The sequence below is a fragment of the Herpailurus yagouaroundi genome, unplaced genomic scaffold (assembly GCF_014898765.1).
Source record: "Herpailurus yagouaroundi ecotype Mexico unplaced genomic scaffold, PumYag 208, whole genome shotgun sequence".
Taxonomy (NCBI): Eukaryota; Metazoa; Chordata; class Mammalia; order Carnivora; family Felidae; genus Herpailurus; species Herpailurus yagouaroundi.
The window spans coordinates 3,406,636-3,420,526 of NW_024412439.1; the positions used below are offsets into that span (position 1 = coordinate 3,406,636).

At 54.8% G+C, this 13,891-nt stretch overlaps 1 protein-coding gene, 1 long non-coding RNA gene and 3 other non-coding genes across 5 annotated transcripts in view; 4 read left to right on the forward strand and 1 right to left on the reverse strand.

Moving 5' to 3' along the window:
• The first annotated feature begins 890 nt into the window (after positions 1-890).
• LOC121015857 (uncharacterized) lies at positions 891-3,603 on the forward strand. The gene is made up of 6 exons (XR_005784002.1): positions 891-952; positions 1,162-1,254; positions 1,410-1,511; positions 1,900-1,962; positions 2,921-3,023; positions 3,260-3,603. It is a non-coding gene; the product is annotated as an uncharacterized LOC121015857 (long non-coding RNA).
• On the forward strand, positions 1,335-1,405 carry LOC121016108 (small nucleolar RNA SNORD49). Its single transcript, XR_005784114.1, has one exon. It is a non-coding gene; the product is annotated as a small nucleolar RNA SNORD49 (small nucleolar RNA).
• LOC121016107 (small nucleolar RNA SNORD49) lies at positions 1,746-1,816 on the forward strand. Its single transcript, XR_005784113.1, has one exon. It is a non-coding gene; the product is annotated as a small nucleolar RNA SNORD49 (small nucleolar RNA).
• Positions 3,116-3,189, forward strand: LOC121016113 (small nucleolar RNA SNORD65). Its single transcript, XR_005784119.1, has one exon. It is a non-coding gene; the product is annotated as a small nucleolar RNA SNORD65 (small nucleolar RNA).
• Positions 3,604-3,606: 3 nt separating the features above from the next.
• The window catches only part of LRRC75A (leucine rich repeat containing 75A), a 47,266-nt gene continuing 36,981 nt past the window's right edge, over positions 3,607-13,891 (reverse strand). Inside the window, exons 3-4 of the mRNA XM_040453118.1 lie at positions 8,730-8,845; positions 3,607-5,681 (exon numbers count right to left, since the gene is read on the reverse strand). Of these exons, the coding sequence (XP_040309052.1) occupies positions 5,141-5,681; positions 8,730-8,845 (657 nt within the window). The 3' untranslated portion in view covers positions 3,607-5,140. The remainder of the gene's footprint in view (positions 5,682-8,729; positions 8,846-13,891) is intronic.

A 13,891-nucleotide genomic window follows, 5' to 3' on the forward strand; every position in this document is an offset into this window, starting at 1 on the left:
GCTGTCCTCCATGTTGTCCTTAGCACTTTTACTGTATTCTTCAGGTAGACTGATGGGCCTGTGTATTTGACCCCACCCCCACCCCCCACTTGGCTCTTGCTGGAAGCCCCCCACCCCACCCAAATCCTTAAGACCAGCCCACAAGTTGTCTCGCTATAGCTTCCCCAATTTTCTCCAGTCCAAATGAATTGCTCTTCCTTGGTGTCCTAAGTGCTTATAAAACGCGTACGAATTGAGTGTTTTTTAAGTGGGGAAGACCTAAGGGTGTGCAAATGCTGAAAGGAAAGCATTGGCGGAGAGGGAGAGGTTTACATTGCTGGTGAGATCGAAGAACAGGCACAGGAGAAAAGAGGATGGAAGCGGATCCAGATAAGACGTCTGCTTGCTCCTTAGGGGTCATTCTCAAGAGTGATGAGAGCTGTCAGCAAGAAGGGATTTTGAGAGACTCCGTGGATGTTTTGAAATAGCTGCGGGAAGAGAGCAAACTGGCAGCGCTTCTTAGAGTCAGAAGCACTACTATTTGTGAATGCTTGCTGTTTCAGGTGTGATATCTCATGTGATCCTCAGAGTAACCTCTGCGGTGCCGGTATCTTCACGACCAGAGGAGCAACAGAAGCTCAGGGTGGCTGAGTGATTCGCACAAAACCACGCAGCTAACAAGCGCCTGGGGCCCCAACGCCTCGTTGCTACCGTGTTTCAGCCCCCACGCATGCGCCCTGGAGCACTCCTGGCACCGCGAGTCACATTATCCTGGGCCATGGAAGAGACCATGGGCTCTAAAGGAGGGGGGTGGCCTGGGGTGGTGGGGCGGAGTCTGCATCGTTAAATGGGCTGGAAGTTCCCGTGAGTCTTTGCCAGCATTACCCGCCCTCTTGTTAAGAATGGAATATTCCGACTCCTTAAAGGTAAGGCACGCAGCTAAAGCGACCTTTCCTTTAGAGTCGCTATGGAGGTAAGCGAGTTTTGTAATTTAAATTAGTAGCTGGCGGCAAGGGCAAATGAGCTAGAAGCTTCCTAGTTTCTGCAAAAAAGGTTTCGGGAGGCTCATGTGGGGAGTGGAGGGCGGCTCGGGCTTCGTGGCGGGCGCGTCAGTGGGGGGAGAGTCGGCGCAGGGCCGCGGGGGACCGAGGCTCAAGGGCCGCGTGCCTGTTTATCCCTTAGGGCTGCTGCAGTCCCAGGAACCTGAGGTCCCCGAAGGCCGGGCCCCCGCTCCCCGGACCCGCCGTGGGGAGCGCGCCAACCCCGGAGAAGTGGGTAAGTGTGGGTCGGCCTGCACGTGAGCGCGCTTCGCGGGTGAGGTTGGTAATGGGGGCCACGAGGAGAACTTGGCCGACTGTCCCGATGATAATGAGATTAGGAAGTGCAGTCAGAATCGACAACTGACGGTTTTTATGCCTGTCTGACCGCAGTCGCTGAAACCTCGACAGGGTGATTGAACATCACCGCCAGAACTTGGCCCTTAACACGCGTCGCCCTCCATGTGCCAGCCGGGAGCAGGATCCCTCCCTAAGGTAGGACCTAGTCCGGGCGGGGTTGGAGCTATAATTTGGAACGTTTTGGTTGCTCAAATGCAGTGGAATTGGCTGATAGTTTACAGTTGTAAGGTTTGTGCATTGGACACCGCACCATCACAATGTGTTGCTGAGAACAGCCAATGGCCTGGTTGTTTGTGGAGCAATTACGGCTTGTTTCCAGGTGGTGTCCAGGTTTCTGGAGCGGTACTGGGGAGTGGAGAGGTGCTTGACTGCTCTGATGAAATCACTTATAGGAAGTGCCGTCAGAAGCGATAACTGACGATAACAGTTCCTGGCTGACTGCAGTCAACAAGTCCTCCCCAGCTGCCGGTGTCCTGGCGGATCTTGGTTTGAGCAGTGACCTTTATTTTCTGTATTCACCCAGGTTGCCAGTTAGCGTCCGATCGTAGCAGCTGAAGATTTCGAGTGATGAGTGGCCTGCCTTGAGGTGAGTTTTGATCTCTGGAGAAGTTTAGTGGTTGAGTGAGCCTCCCTGTTACATTAGGTGAAGTTCCCGTTAGATAGTGGGAATTTTATCTGGTTAACCTAATCCCTTGTATCCGTGTAGCCCTTGACCTTTACTGGCAACATCTCTGAGATCCTGATTATGGTTCATAGTGGTCGTGGAGCTGAGTGCAGAGGAAACCCATGAGTTTCCTTTTCATCTCACTGCTGTATAATCCTGAGCAAATCGCCTATTTGCTGAGATTGTTTTCCTCGTCCTTTAAAATGGCAGCTTTAGGGGCGCCTGGGTGGCGCAGTCGGTTAAGCGTCCGACTTCAGCCAGGTCACGATCTCGCGGTCCGTGAGTTCGAGCCCCGCGTCGGGCTCTGGGCTGATGGCTCAGAGCCTGGAGCCTGTTTCCGATTCTGTGTCTCCCTCTCTCTCTGCCCCTCCCCCGTTCATGCTCTGTCTCTCTCTGTCCCAAAAATAAATAAAAACGTTGAAAAAAAAATAAAAATAAAAAAATAAAATGGCAGCTTTAGGTCTGGGATCTTTAAAATGATGTGACTAGGGGCACCTGGGTGGCTCAGTCATTTAAACACCTGACTTGGCCTCAGGTCATGATCTCGCAGTTCATGAGTTCCAGCCCTGCATTGGGCTCTGTGCTGACAGGTCAGAACCTAGAGCCTGCTTCAGATTCTGTCTCCCTCTTTCTGCCCCTCCCCTGCCCGTGCTTGCCTCTCTATCTTTAAAACTAAGTATTTTTAAAAACTGATGTGACTTAAGTGGAGGTTACGATATCCAAAGAAGCCACTTAAAACTTCTAGACTTCTGTGGTTTAATTTACAAAAAAGCATCTCCAGAACGTTTCCAAGAACTATTACGATGAACTTGGGAGCTGTAGTTGAGGCTATCCTGATAAGGCCTACCTGTGTTGTCTTTGGTGTCTGCTGCCTGTCTAGGGGTGCCTGAATTGCCCCAGGTTTTGAGTGCTGGGTTGTCGAAAGTCAGCGATCAGCAGTGTGGAGTTGAAGCCGGTGGTGCCACAGCTCAGCCCAAGTAGAGGTAAGCTTTTGTCTGGACAAGGGCCCCCTCCCCCTCCTTGGTAGAATGAATAAGCTAATTTTGTGTAAACTGATACGCAGAAAAAGGATATCAAATGATGAAATCGCCTAAAAATAGCTGGAATTACCGGCAGATTGTGTAGTGTTGAACCTGTGGTTTTCTGAAGATATCTGTGTATGCTATGAATAACCGTTGGTCGGAGTAGAGAGTGAGACTGATACTTAGTGTCTTTGCAGGCTATCTTCCAGAGAATGGTCAGCCATGCGAGGACCAGTGACCACCATCAGCTTGGACTGAAAACCTAGACTTCAGTAGTTGGTGTGGAAACAGTACTTACCTGAGGCTGAGATTCAGAGCCCATTCCGTTACCAGCAGTAGAACCAACAAATGTGTTTTTGTCACTGTTGGTTTTCTAGTGTTACAAAGATATTTCTAGTTCTCCCTTGCCCAAAGAGCTTTCTGCACTTTTTAATTTTGTATAAATTCTGTTGGGTGAGGGTCTGAGTTCTTAAGCTTAAAGCTTATTTCTTCCTGAAATTAGCATTTCCATGCAATTACAATAAACCAGTACTACAATAAAGGATGGTTTTTAGTATTGATTCTTAAAAATGTATTTGGAGAAAAGTTTGATTACTGCTGTTAGATATGAGCAGTCCAGGTATTGGCATTTGTCAACATCTGTATGGTCCGGTCTAAGCTGTTCTCCTGTAACAACTTCAGACTTTAAGGGTGAAAGTTCCAAAGCATTTAAGGCATCCACACCTTTGATTCCAGTCTGTTGCCCTTGGGCCACGTCCTTTTGCATAGCCTCCACCTCCTGAAACTATGCTTAGTCCAACCTTTGAGCAGTGGCAGGCAAGGTGCCATAGTCTGGTTCTTGACCTAGCCCCCATCTTGCTGCCTTCCTGAGTTGGAATCTTGCCTGTCAACGAGGCTGGAGGCCTGTCAGGCCGTGCTTCCCAGCTGTCTGCCATTTGCCTGAGCAGTCTGGTCACCATCTATGGGCTTTTTTTCAGCTTAAAAGGGCTGTTTTCCAATCTCCCTGGACTTGAAGTCTATGCCTTGGGTCTAGGCTTATTGTGCCTAGAAGGCTTGTAGGCCTTGAGTAAGAAGAGAGGGTGAAAAAAACCTTTGCTTCCTCTCCTTGGGAACCTCTACTTTTGGGAGGCAGTAGATCCGCCAAGAGTTTGAAGTTTAATCCCATGGTCTTGGGTTTTTTTAAGGAGCCCTCCATAGGAGGTTTTGGGAGTGTGCTCCATATCACTAATTACTTTGGGGACTTTGAGAAATTCTGAGAAAGACCCTTAAGATCCTTTTAAAGGGGCAGTACTCTGGCTTGCACACTAGCAACACTGAACCCTAGTGAAGGGCTGGTAGACTTTGGCTTGGGGCAGGGGTTATGGTGTAGGGTTTCTGGGTGGGCCTTTTTATGCATGCCGGTATTTGTAGGCATTCTGGGATGCTCTTGAAGGGTATGGGGTGGCTGGGCCTGGGCTGGGGCCCTGGAATCCCAGGTGGAGGTGCGGCTTCAGAAATGGAGGCGGAGACTCAGAGTGGTTCCTCAGAGCCCCCAGGGCTTTACAGGGAGGAGGTAGAGCCTACTGGAGTCAGGATGGAGACTAGGCTCTTAGAGTCTCTGGGCAGCCAGTGCCCGAACCCCCCACCTTCAGCCAGGTACGAGGGTAAAGATTCCAACCTGCCTTGAGCGGGGGCACACATCTGGGCTATCAGGGTAGCATCTGGCTGGAGTTTGCTTCCCAGAATAGGAAAAAAATTCTCTATCAGGAAATAGGAAGTTAGATGTAGGGCCAGAACTGCACTCTGTTCCTGTGGGTGAGTTCTTACATTGGGTTAAGCTTTCCGCATCTCCAAACAGACTGCTCCCACAAATCTGCCAAGGATGATTTCTCAGGAGCAGAGGAGATTAGCAAGGGGGCAGTGGAGACCGAAGAGAAGTGTTAACAACCCCCTTTCCAGATGCTACAGTCTGGCTCCCGTGGCTGGGGCTGCCCTGGCCAATTTTGGGGGACAGCCTGAGGCCCCTAGTGGGGCCCCCTAGCCTGCCTCAGTCACCTTACTCCACCAGGACTCCCTGGGGAGGCCCCCCTACGTCTGTGTCATGTCTGAACTCTGCCTATGTTCTCCCTGCCCTCACGGTCCTCAGCAGGATCCTGAGGGCCGCCTCCAGGGTCCTCCTGGCCCACTGGCCCATCCCGGGCCTCCTCCCCACTGCCCGGGCCCTCGCCCAGCTCCAGGATGGTGGGTAGGTGGCCCTGCTTCGGGGATCGCTTGCGCAAGCTGAGCAGGAAGGGCTGGGGCAAGGAGAAGATGTCCACGTTGTTGCCCAGGTCGATCCACGTGACGTTGGGGAACTTGCTGGGGTCCTTGAGGGTGTCGGTGAGGTCACGCAGCAGGGCCCGCGTCAGCCGGTTGCCGTTGAGTGCCAGCGTGGCGAGGCGGGGCAGGGCGCTGAGCGCCGGCAGCAGCTGCCGGACCATGTCGTCCGTGAGGCCGGTGAAGCCCAGCTCCACGCTGTCCACCTGTTCCCCGCAGCGCTGCAGGTAGCTGGTCACCCGCTCCAGGTCCCGCGAGGTCAGCGGGATGCCCGACAGGTCCACCGTGTTGTCCGGAGGGCTCCCGGCCAGGACAGCCTTGAGGCTGAAGGGAAGAAGGCACAAGCGACGTTCAAGCAGGGGGCCTTTTCCCCAGGGGCAGCAGTGGCCGCCACCACGGGGCCACCTTCTGCTCTGCAATGCCGGGGATGGGAGAGACCAGGCCCTCTGGTCCCCGTGGTACTACCTCACATCTCAGCCTGGCTGGGCCCGGCTGTCCAGAGCTTGAGGGGCCACAAGGGAAAGAAAGGCCCAGATGTTTCTGCAGTGACTAAGGGTACGTTCTGGGTACCCATAGTGCCTGCGTTTGCATCTTCACTCTTTTTTTCTTCCTGTGCATGTGATCTTTAGTCACGTGATCTCTAACCCTGTGCCTCAGTTTCGCCTGAACAGATGGAGCTAATCGCGTACCACAGAGTTGTTCATGAAATAAGGTCATAGGCACAAAGCATTTAGGACAATGCCTTGTCCATGTGAGTTATGAAGAAGTATTTGCTGCTGTCATTACTTGGACTGAGCTTCCTGCGTCCCCAAGAGTGCCACAAAGTCTCCTGAGGCCTCTCTCGTAGGATAATCTTGCCCACCAGCTGGGGGAATCCTTAGGGAGAGCCCTGTAGGACCACAGGCAGGGGTGGGGTGCAGGGGCTCTGGGCTTGGGGGGCAGGTAGCTGCCGACTCCTGGAGGCTCAGTGCTCTGCACCCCCACCCACTCTCCCATCTGCTACTCCTCGCTCTTCCTGCTCCTCGTTCTGTGGCCAGAGCTCCCCATTTCCAGGTACCACATGAGCCCCAGGGCTCCAACCGTGGGCAGGAGAGGAAGGTGGAGGGGGCTCGGCCTGTTTCAAGAGCATATGTTAATAGCAGCAGCCCAAAGATGGCGGCTTGGACAGAAGTCTCTATTCTTGGGATCTGAAGCCGGAAGGCTCCTAGCAGCTGGGTGATCGTGGCCAGTCAAATGGCGACAGTAACATCCCCTACCTCGTTCAATCCTTCAGCAAGTGTTTGTTAAGCTCCCACTACATGCCAGGCACTGTCCTAGGCACTGGGGTCACAGTAGTGGACAAGATGGACAAGATCCCTGTTTTCACTCTACTGTGGGGGGAGGGTGGGGGGAGGGTGAGACAGACAACAAACGAGATTGAAGTGAGAGGGGTCTGCTCAAGGAAGCCTTCTCTGAGGACTTAATTTGAGCTGACATTTAAAGAAGTGGGCCATCAGAAGAGTCTGGTAAAAGTTCCAGCAGAGTGGGTACATGCAAAGGCCCTGAGGCTGGGAAGAGTTGGTGTCTGCGAGCCAGCAGGAAGGCTGCCTTGTTTGCAGTGAGGGGAAGTGAGAGGTGAGAGGCCACAGAGGAGCAGAGGGCCCATCATGGAGGGCCCTGTTTAGACTCAAGTGTGATGGGAAGCCGCCTGAGGGGAGCGAAGCTGTTGAAATGAAGAATGGGCTGAGCACACATGTGTGTTGGGGAGACAGGAGAGGAGGCGCCTGGATTCCAGCAGAGCTCACATTTCTAGCTTTTCAATCCTAAAGACCTAGCTCACAGACTCCGCAATGGCATTCCAGATTCCACGGGTCTTGCTGTCCTGCTCTGTCCCCCTGACCTCAGCCCAGTTGAGGGCTTGCTTCGTGAGAGCCTCACACTGTTCCTCCAGGATCCGGCTCCCCTCCTGGCTTTGGAGTGGGGGAGTCCAGAAGGGAAAGAGGAACCAGAGTTCTTGTGGGTGAGGGAGGGCAGTCCTGCCCCTACCCAGTCTAGGGGAAGGACACAAGCCACTCTGCCCCGGGATCATTTACAAGGAAGGCAGGGGCGCTCTCTCTAGAAAGCCTTCCTTCCAGGCTCCCCTTTAATTGGCTTCCTATGGTGCTACCTGTCTCGGTCCACAGGTTCTGTGTCCCAGCTGCCCCGAACCCCCCAATCTTTAGAAGGTCCAAAACCCCTTGAGGGTTCCCATTGCTGTGTGGGCCAGGGGCACGGCTGGGGTCTGGATCTCCCTAGGAGCCATCCAGGAGAACCAGGGGGGATCCAGTGGGAGTGCCCATGATGAGGGAGCTTGGGGCAAGTTGAGAGCAAAATACAGGCTGGCCCCACCCCCCCCCCCCCCCCCGCAGGTGGCATCTACATGATACTCCTCGGACACTCCTGGCCACCCAAGAACAAAGGAAAGGGGGTTTAAGTGCTCGCCATGGTGATGTGGGAAACTAAGGCAAATGAAAAATTACTCCCTTACTGCCTACAGCCCATTGACAAGTCCTTGGCACAGGCAGAGTGACGGTCCTCTGGGAGCTCAGCTGCCTCCATGATGACACTTTGCTAGGGGCAAAAGAGAACCTTAGCTTAACTTACCCCAACCTCGAGGATCCTGTAAGTCTACTTCCTTTATCTCAACTCCCCCAAGATACATGCTGGCCATCATACTCCCAAGCTTATGGCCCCTGATACACATCTAAAGGGTCTCATGGCTGAGGTTTTATCAAACGGTAATAAATGGCCTTTCCCTAGCAACAGCGAGCCCCTCAAGGTGCTGGAAACCTTGCTTCCAAAATTCCTTAGAGACTTACTCTATCCCCGACCCCCTCCCAACCTGAGGTATATAATGAGTTACCCCTCACGACCCCAATGAGCTCTTCCTGCCCGTGGGTCCTGTCCCTGTGCTTTAATAAAACCACCTTTTTTTGCACCAAAGACGTCTTCAAGAATTCTTTCTTGGCCATCTGCTCCGGACCACCCCACCATCACCCCAAAACCTCATCACCCATATTCCGCACACCAGGAATTAGACACTCCTCCCGTCGGCCTCCCCACCCACCCCTTCTGAATGGGCCCACACTCCCCAGTTCCCCACCCACAGACAGGGGTCCCGCCTGCAGCTCCCCTCATGGCTCTCGCCCTTGTGGAATGCCCTCCTTCAGTCTCCCCTCCTTCGGGGACCTTCCAAGACCAGCCCTCTGGTCTCAGCTCCTCCCTTCACCCCCCCCAGGGAGGGAGTGTGGTGTAACACCCGGCCTGGCATGGGTTCACTTCGGGCTACTCTGGAGGGGGAGGGGAGGCTGGGCAGGGGGCAGGGCAGCTCCACCTCAGGTGACGGAGACTCACCAGGCCTGTGGCTTCCTCTTCACCAGCCCCCGGTGCCGCCTCCACTGCGAGTGGGGGCTGAGGTGGTAAGTCAGCTGCCTGCACAGCTTCTCCGTGGCGCCCAGCGCGTCGCCTTCCTGCAGAGACGACCACAGGCAGGGGGTCCCTGAGGGGCAGGAACAGGCAGAGGGGCCCAGGCCCTCACCTCCAGCTTCCCGTCTCCACTGGAGGAGCACGACGCCCCCCGGGCTGCTCACAGAGGCCTGTCCTGCCGGCTCACGGAGGGACCCCCTTAGTAGAGGGCAGTGCTGCCAACGGATCTGCCTCATGTTCTCGTTTCTGTGAATTCGTTGCTGTGGCAAAATCGAGATTTACAGAGACCTCTGAATTCCAGACAATGTGACCGTTGAGCAGAGCTGAGTGCTGGCTGACCCCCTGGCTAGTATTCACCCTGGTCTCTGCCTCTCCCCAATGTCCAGGGCCTTTCTGCTCACCCATTTGCTCAACAAAGACTGACTACACACCCCCTCTAGGTGACAGGCACTTGTTCTAGGAGCCGGGGATACAGCCGTGAACTGATGGTCCCGCACTGGTCTTTCACATAGTAAAGACGAAAGGGAAATGCTTTTGTGGTGCCTCGGGCAAAAATGTCAAAAGTGGGAAAATAAAAGAATGGGGAGGCCAAGTCTTTTCCCAGACCACTTCATTCATCTACTCTAATCTATCTGGACAATCGGCTTTTTTTTTTTTTTTTTTTTTTGGTAAGTAAGCTCTATACCCAACGTGGGGCTTGAACTCACGACCTCGAGAACAAGCGTCGCATGTTCTGCGGACTGAGCCAGGCACTGCAGGCCCGTCCCATCAGCAGTTTGGAGTTTGAAATAACTGTCCTGAATTGTGTCCCGACCAAAGTTCTTAAATTTGGGTCCTAATCGCAGGTACCTTGGAATGTGGCTGTATGTGCAGAGTAATTAAGGTAAAATGCGGTCATTGGGGGTGGGCCCTAAGCCAGTATGACCGGTGTCCTCATGAAAAGAGATTGGGACACAGACATGCACAGAGGAAAAGACCATGTGAGGACACAGGGAGAAGATGGCCATCTCTAGGCCAAGGGGAGGACTCAAGAGATCAACCTTGCCAACATCTTGACCTTGGACTTCCAGCTATCAGAGCTATGAGAAAATAAATCTCCGCCGTTTAAGTGGTACTTTGTTATGGAGGGCCTAGTGAATTTACACTGGGTTCCAGGGGGCATCAGAGAGATGCTAGAGAGACGCCAGCTCTGTCCCAAGGAACGTCAAGCCCACAGACGGTCACCAAGCCCTGGGGGAGGGAGGGCCAAGAGGGCGGGCTCTTGCCAGGTGGCCCAGTGCTAAAAGCTGAGAGCCAGCAAGTGCTGGGGCTCAGATGCAAACCCACGTGCGGAGAGCAACATGTATGTGGTGAGGTTCAACCATGAACCTGTGACCAGTGCTCAGCAGAGTGCCCGGCGCTCAGTAAAGGCCAACTTGATGGCCTGTGACCATCGTCACTCTGCTAACGGAGAAGCAGCGTATTGAGTCATTAAGAGCACAGACTCAGAGCCAAACCTGGTGGATCTTCCCCCTCGTTTTGGTACCTCCTCTGTGACCTCAGGAAGTCACTTGACTGTGAAGGGATAACAAACCAGAGTCGCGGGGCATTTTGTGAGGATGAAAACACTTACAACTTGTAGAGTGCTCTGACTGTAGCTCAGCATGCAACTCTCCAGGAAAGCCCACTGGGTAAATACCGTGCTGTCCTGAGCGGGTAAAGAAGGAGGACTTCCATCCAAGGCTCAGATTTGAGTTTGGCTTTTAAGGGCTGATATGGGTTTGTGATTTTTGCACGGAGAGAGGAAACGAGGCATCCCTGAGTGAGGAGGAAATGGGTGCAAAGGTTTAGGTGTTGGGTGTATTACGGGGGCAGGAGTAGGTGACAACCTGGGGTCCTGTCACTTCTCGCCACCTCCACGGCTACCACTTGGTCCAAGCCACCACCATCTGTCACATGGATTACTGCACACAGACGTTATGCTAGGACTTTACAGAATCCCCACAACACCCCAGAGCAGAAACACTTTCATTATCCTCATTTTGAAGAGGAAGAAACTGGGGCGCCTGGGTGGCTCAGTCGGTTGAGCGTCTGACTTCGGCTCGGGTCGTGATCTCGCAGTTCACGGATTCGAGCCCCGTGTTGGGCTCTGTGCTGGCAGCTGGAGCCTGCTTTGGATTCTGTGTCTTCCTCTCTCTTTGCCTCTCCCCCACTCACACCGTCTCTCTCTCTCTCTCAAAAAAATATATAATTAATTAATTAATTAAAGAGGAAGAAACTGAGGCCTACAGAGCAAGGTTGGGGCTGATGGGAAGGCAAGAGAAGACCTTGAGGGTGGGAGACGAGAGAGCGAAGAGGCAGGAAAAAAGGGGTGTTGAGTGTCCACAGAGGCGAGGCATCCGAATGGGCATCCAGGAGACACAGGCTCGAGAGTGAATGCAGTCGGTTTAGACAGCACCTCTGGTCTCTGGTTCTCCAAGAACCTCACTTCCTACTGCCCACGCCTTCTGATAGACAAATGTCACCTGTCACTTCAGGCGATTACACGTGCAAACCCCTGGACGGCACGTTCTGATTCCTAGACTTAGTCTCTTGCTGAACCTCGTCATATGGGTGTGTCGGGAAGGGCTGAAAGTGACCGGGGCCGCCACGCTTGCCTGACCTGGCACGGGGCGGAGAGGGTGTGGGCTGGGAGGCGATGAGGACGGGTCCGGGCTTTGGGCTGGGGAGCTGGGTGAAAGGCAAGGGGCTCCAGGGGAGAAGGGACAGAAAGCAGGGCAGGGTTAGTGTCCAGCTCATTTGGAGCCACGTGAAGGATCTCCTGGAAGATGCTACTGGAATTACGAGGCTGGGGCTCAAGGCACATTCATCACATTCATCAGCCTCTGATGACACCCTCCCCCTCGGCCCCCCGGCCACGGAATGAGCTAAGGGGGAGGACACACTGGACACAAAGGGATGGAGAAGGCACAGTGTAGCCCTGAGCGCCAAGGAAAAGAGAAGAGTCTGCGGGACTCCAGTGTGGAGGCCTCGGCCAGAAGAGGCTCAGGGAGGGGCGCCTGGGTGGCTCAGTCAGTTAAGTGTCCAACTTTGGCTCAGGTCATGATCTCGTGGTTCATGAGTTCGAGCCCCACATCGGGCTCTGCGCTGACAGTTCAGAGCCCGGGGCCTGCTTCAGATTCTGTGTCTCCCTCTCTCTCTCTGCCTCTCCCTCACTCGTGCTGTCTCTCTCTCTCTCTCAAATATAAATAAAAATAATAAAAATAAAAAATAAAAATCCCTGCTGCCTGTGGCCAACCCCAGCATGGGTCTGCAGCTTGCATGCGGGGCTTGTTTCAAAGCTCCGCAGGTGATTCCCCTGTGTCGCCAAGGTGGAGAAGCACCAGTTCAAACGCTTCAAAGACAAGACGGACCGAGTGCGTGCGTGAGACTGGGTGGTCCGCCCGGCTTCACTCCTGGGACCACTCCGGGGAAAGAACATCGCCACCCTCCCACGGCACCTGCCCCAAAGCTGAGAACCGAGCTCCTCAGCTTGGGCTCCTCCTCCAACCACTTCCCAGGGTTGCCAAAGTCCGGGGTCATCCTCTGGGTCTGAGCGGCTGGGCCTTGGAAGGAAGAAACAAAGAGAGGAAAAGGCGGCAAAGCAGCCGCCGCAGTGCGCGGACACGGCCACTAGGGGGCAGCCGCGTGCAAGGCGCGGCAACGCGTGGACCGTGCGCGGCCGCTCCCCCACCTGGGAGACTGAGCAAGCCCCATTCCTCACCAACAAGGACAATGGATACGGTCACCTCACCGCTGATCGGAGACTCAGCGCGAGCTAGTGTCCTTCCAGAAGTGAGAGCTCCCCTCCACTATGTAGTTTGTCTGGACTACATACACAACAGCCAACATTTGCTGCTCATCTACTGGTGGGCGTCGCCCCTGCATTGTATGCACAACCTCGTCACAATGCAGTTAACTCGCAACCATCCCCTGAAACGGGCGCTATTATCCCCACTTTACAGACGAGAACTGAGGCTTACGGAAGTGGAATAGACTGGCAAGCCCCACAGCTTGTAAAATGGAATGGGGACTCCAAGCTCGGCTCTGAGGCTGGCATCCTTCCCGACCTGCCATCCCGCGCTGCGCTCTGCGCTGCCCTCCCGGGGATACGCCTTTTGCTTTCGGTGGGTTCAAGGTGTTTCTCTCACTTGCACCCACAAAAGCCGCCTTAAGCAAGCCCATCTAATTTTCCCCCAGCTCCGTCCATTTTCGAAGGCCCCTCCCGGCCTCCCTCCTGCGGAGAACAGGACAAAGCAAGGGCTGGCCCCGAGTTGGAGAAGTCAGGAGAGGGTGGGGAAGGGAGAGGACGCAAGGAGAGGGAGGCGGCAAAGGAGGAGGAGGAAGTGCCGTTTCTGCGTGGTTTCCAGAAACAGCCGCCTCTCGGTACAGAGCAGCCACGCGCCCCTTGTGCAACCTCGACCGCGGAGTTTGAACACCGGCGCCGCAAAGGAACGGGGTCCGCGCGCCCTGCACCCAGCAATGCGCGCTCTGCAGGGCCCGCTCTGCTCGCCAAAGTGGTGAGGCCCAGCAGCCCCTTTGTGCAACCAGACCCCATCCCGGGCCGCAGCTGATTGGCCCAGAAGCGGGCACTAGCAGACCGCAGCCAACCAGCCGTGTCCTGGGGACGAGACACACCCCCGTCTCCTCCCCGGGCTGGACGCCGCCCCCCACCCCCCACCTCCACCCACCTCCAGGAGTAAACCCGGAGCCCTTGGAATGGAGAGGGAGGCCGGGGTGAGCAGAGAGGCGGGACGGAGAGATGTCTGCCCTGCACTGTAGTTCTAGCCCCGCCTTCCAAGCGTGGCTGTCTTTGGGCCCCACAAGACAGCTGGATAAATTCTCTTCTTAGCCTGAGGCAGCGTGAGTGGGCTTCTGTTACTTGCGACAGTCCTATCCCACGCCCGAGGCTCAAAGGCGGTTTGTGGAATCAATTCTGCAGCCCTTCCTCCCACCCATGGAAAAGGAAGAAGAAAGGAGAGGGACATGGTGCAAGCCAGGGGGGACCGGGCACCGCAGGGTGGGGCGCGGGTCCCGCAGTGCCTCTTGCGGCCTGACCATTGCCTCTGACC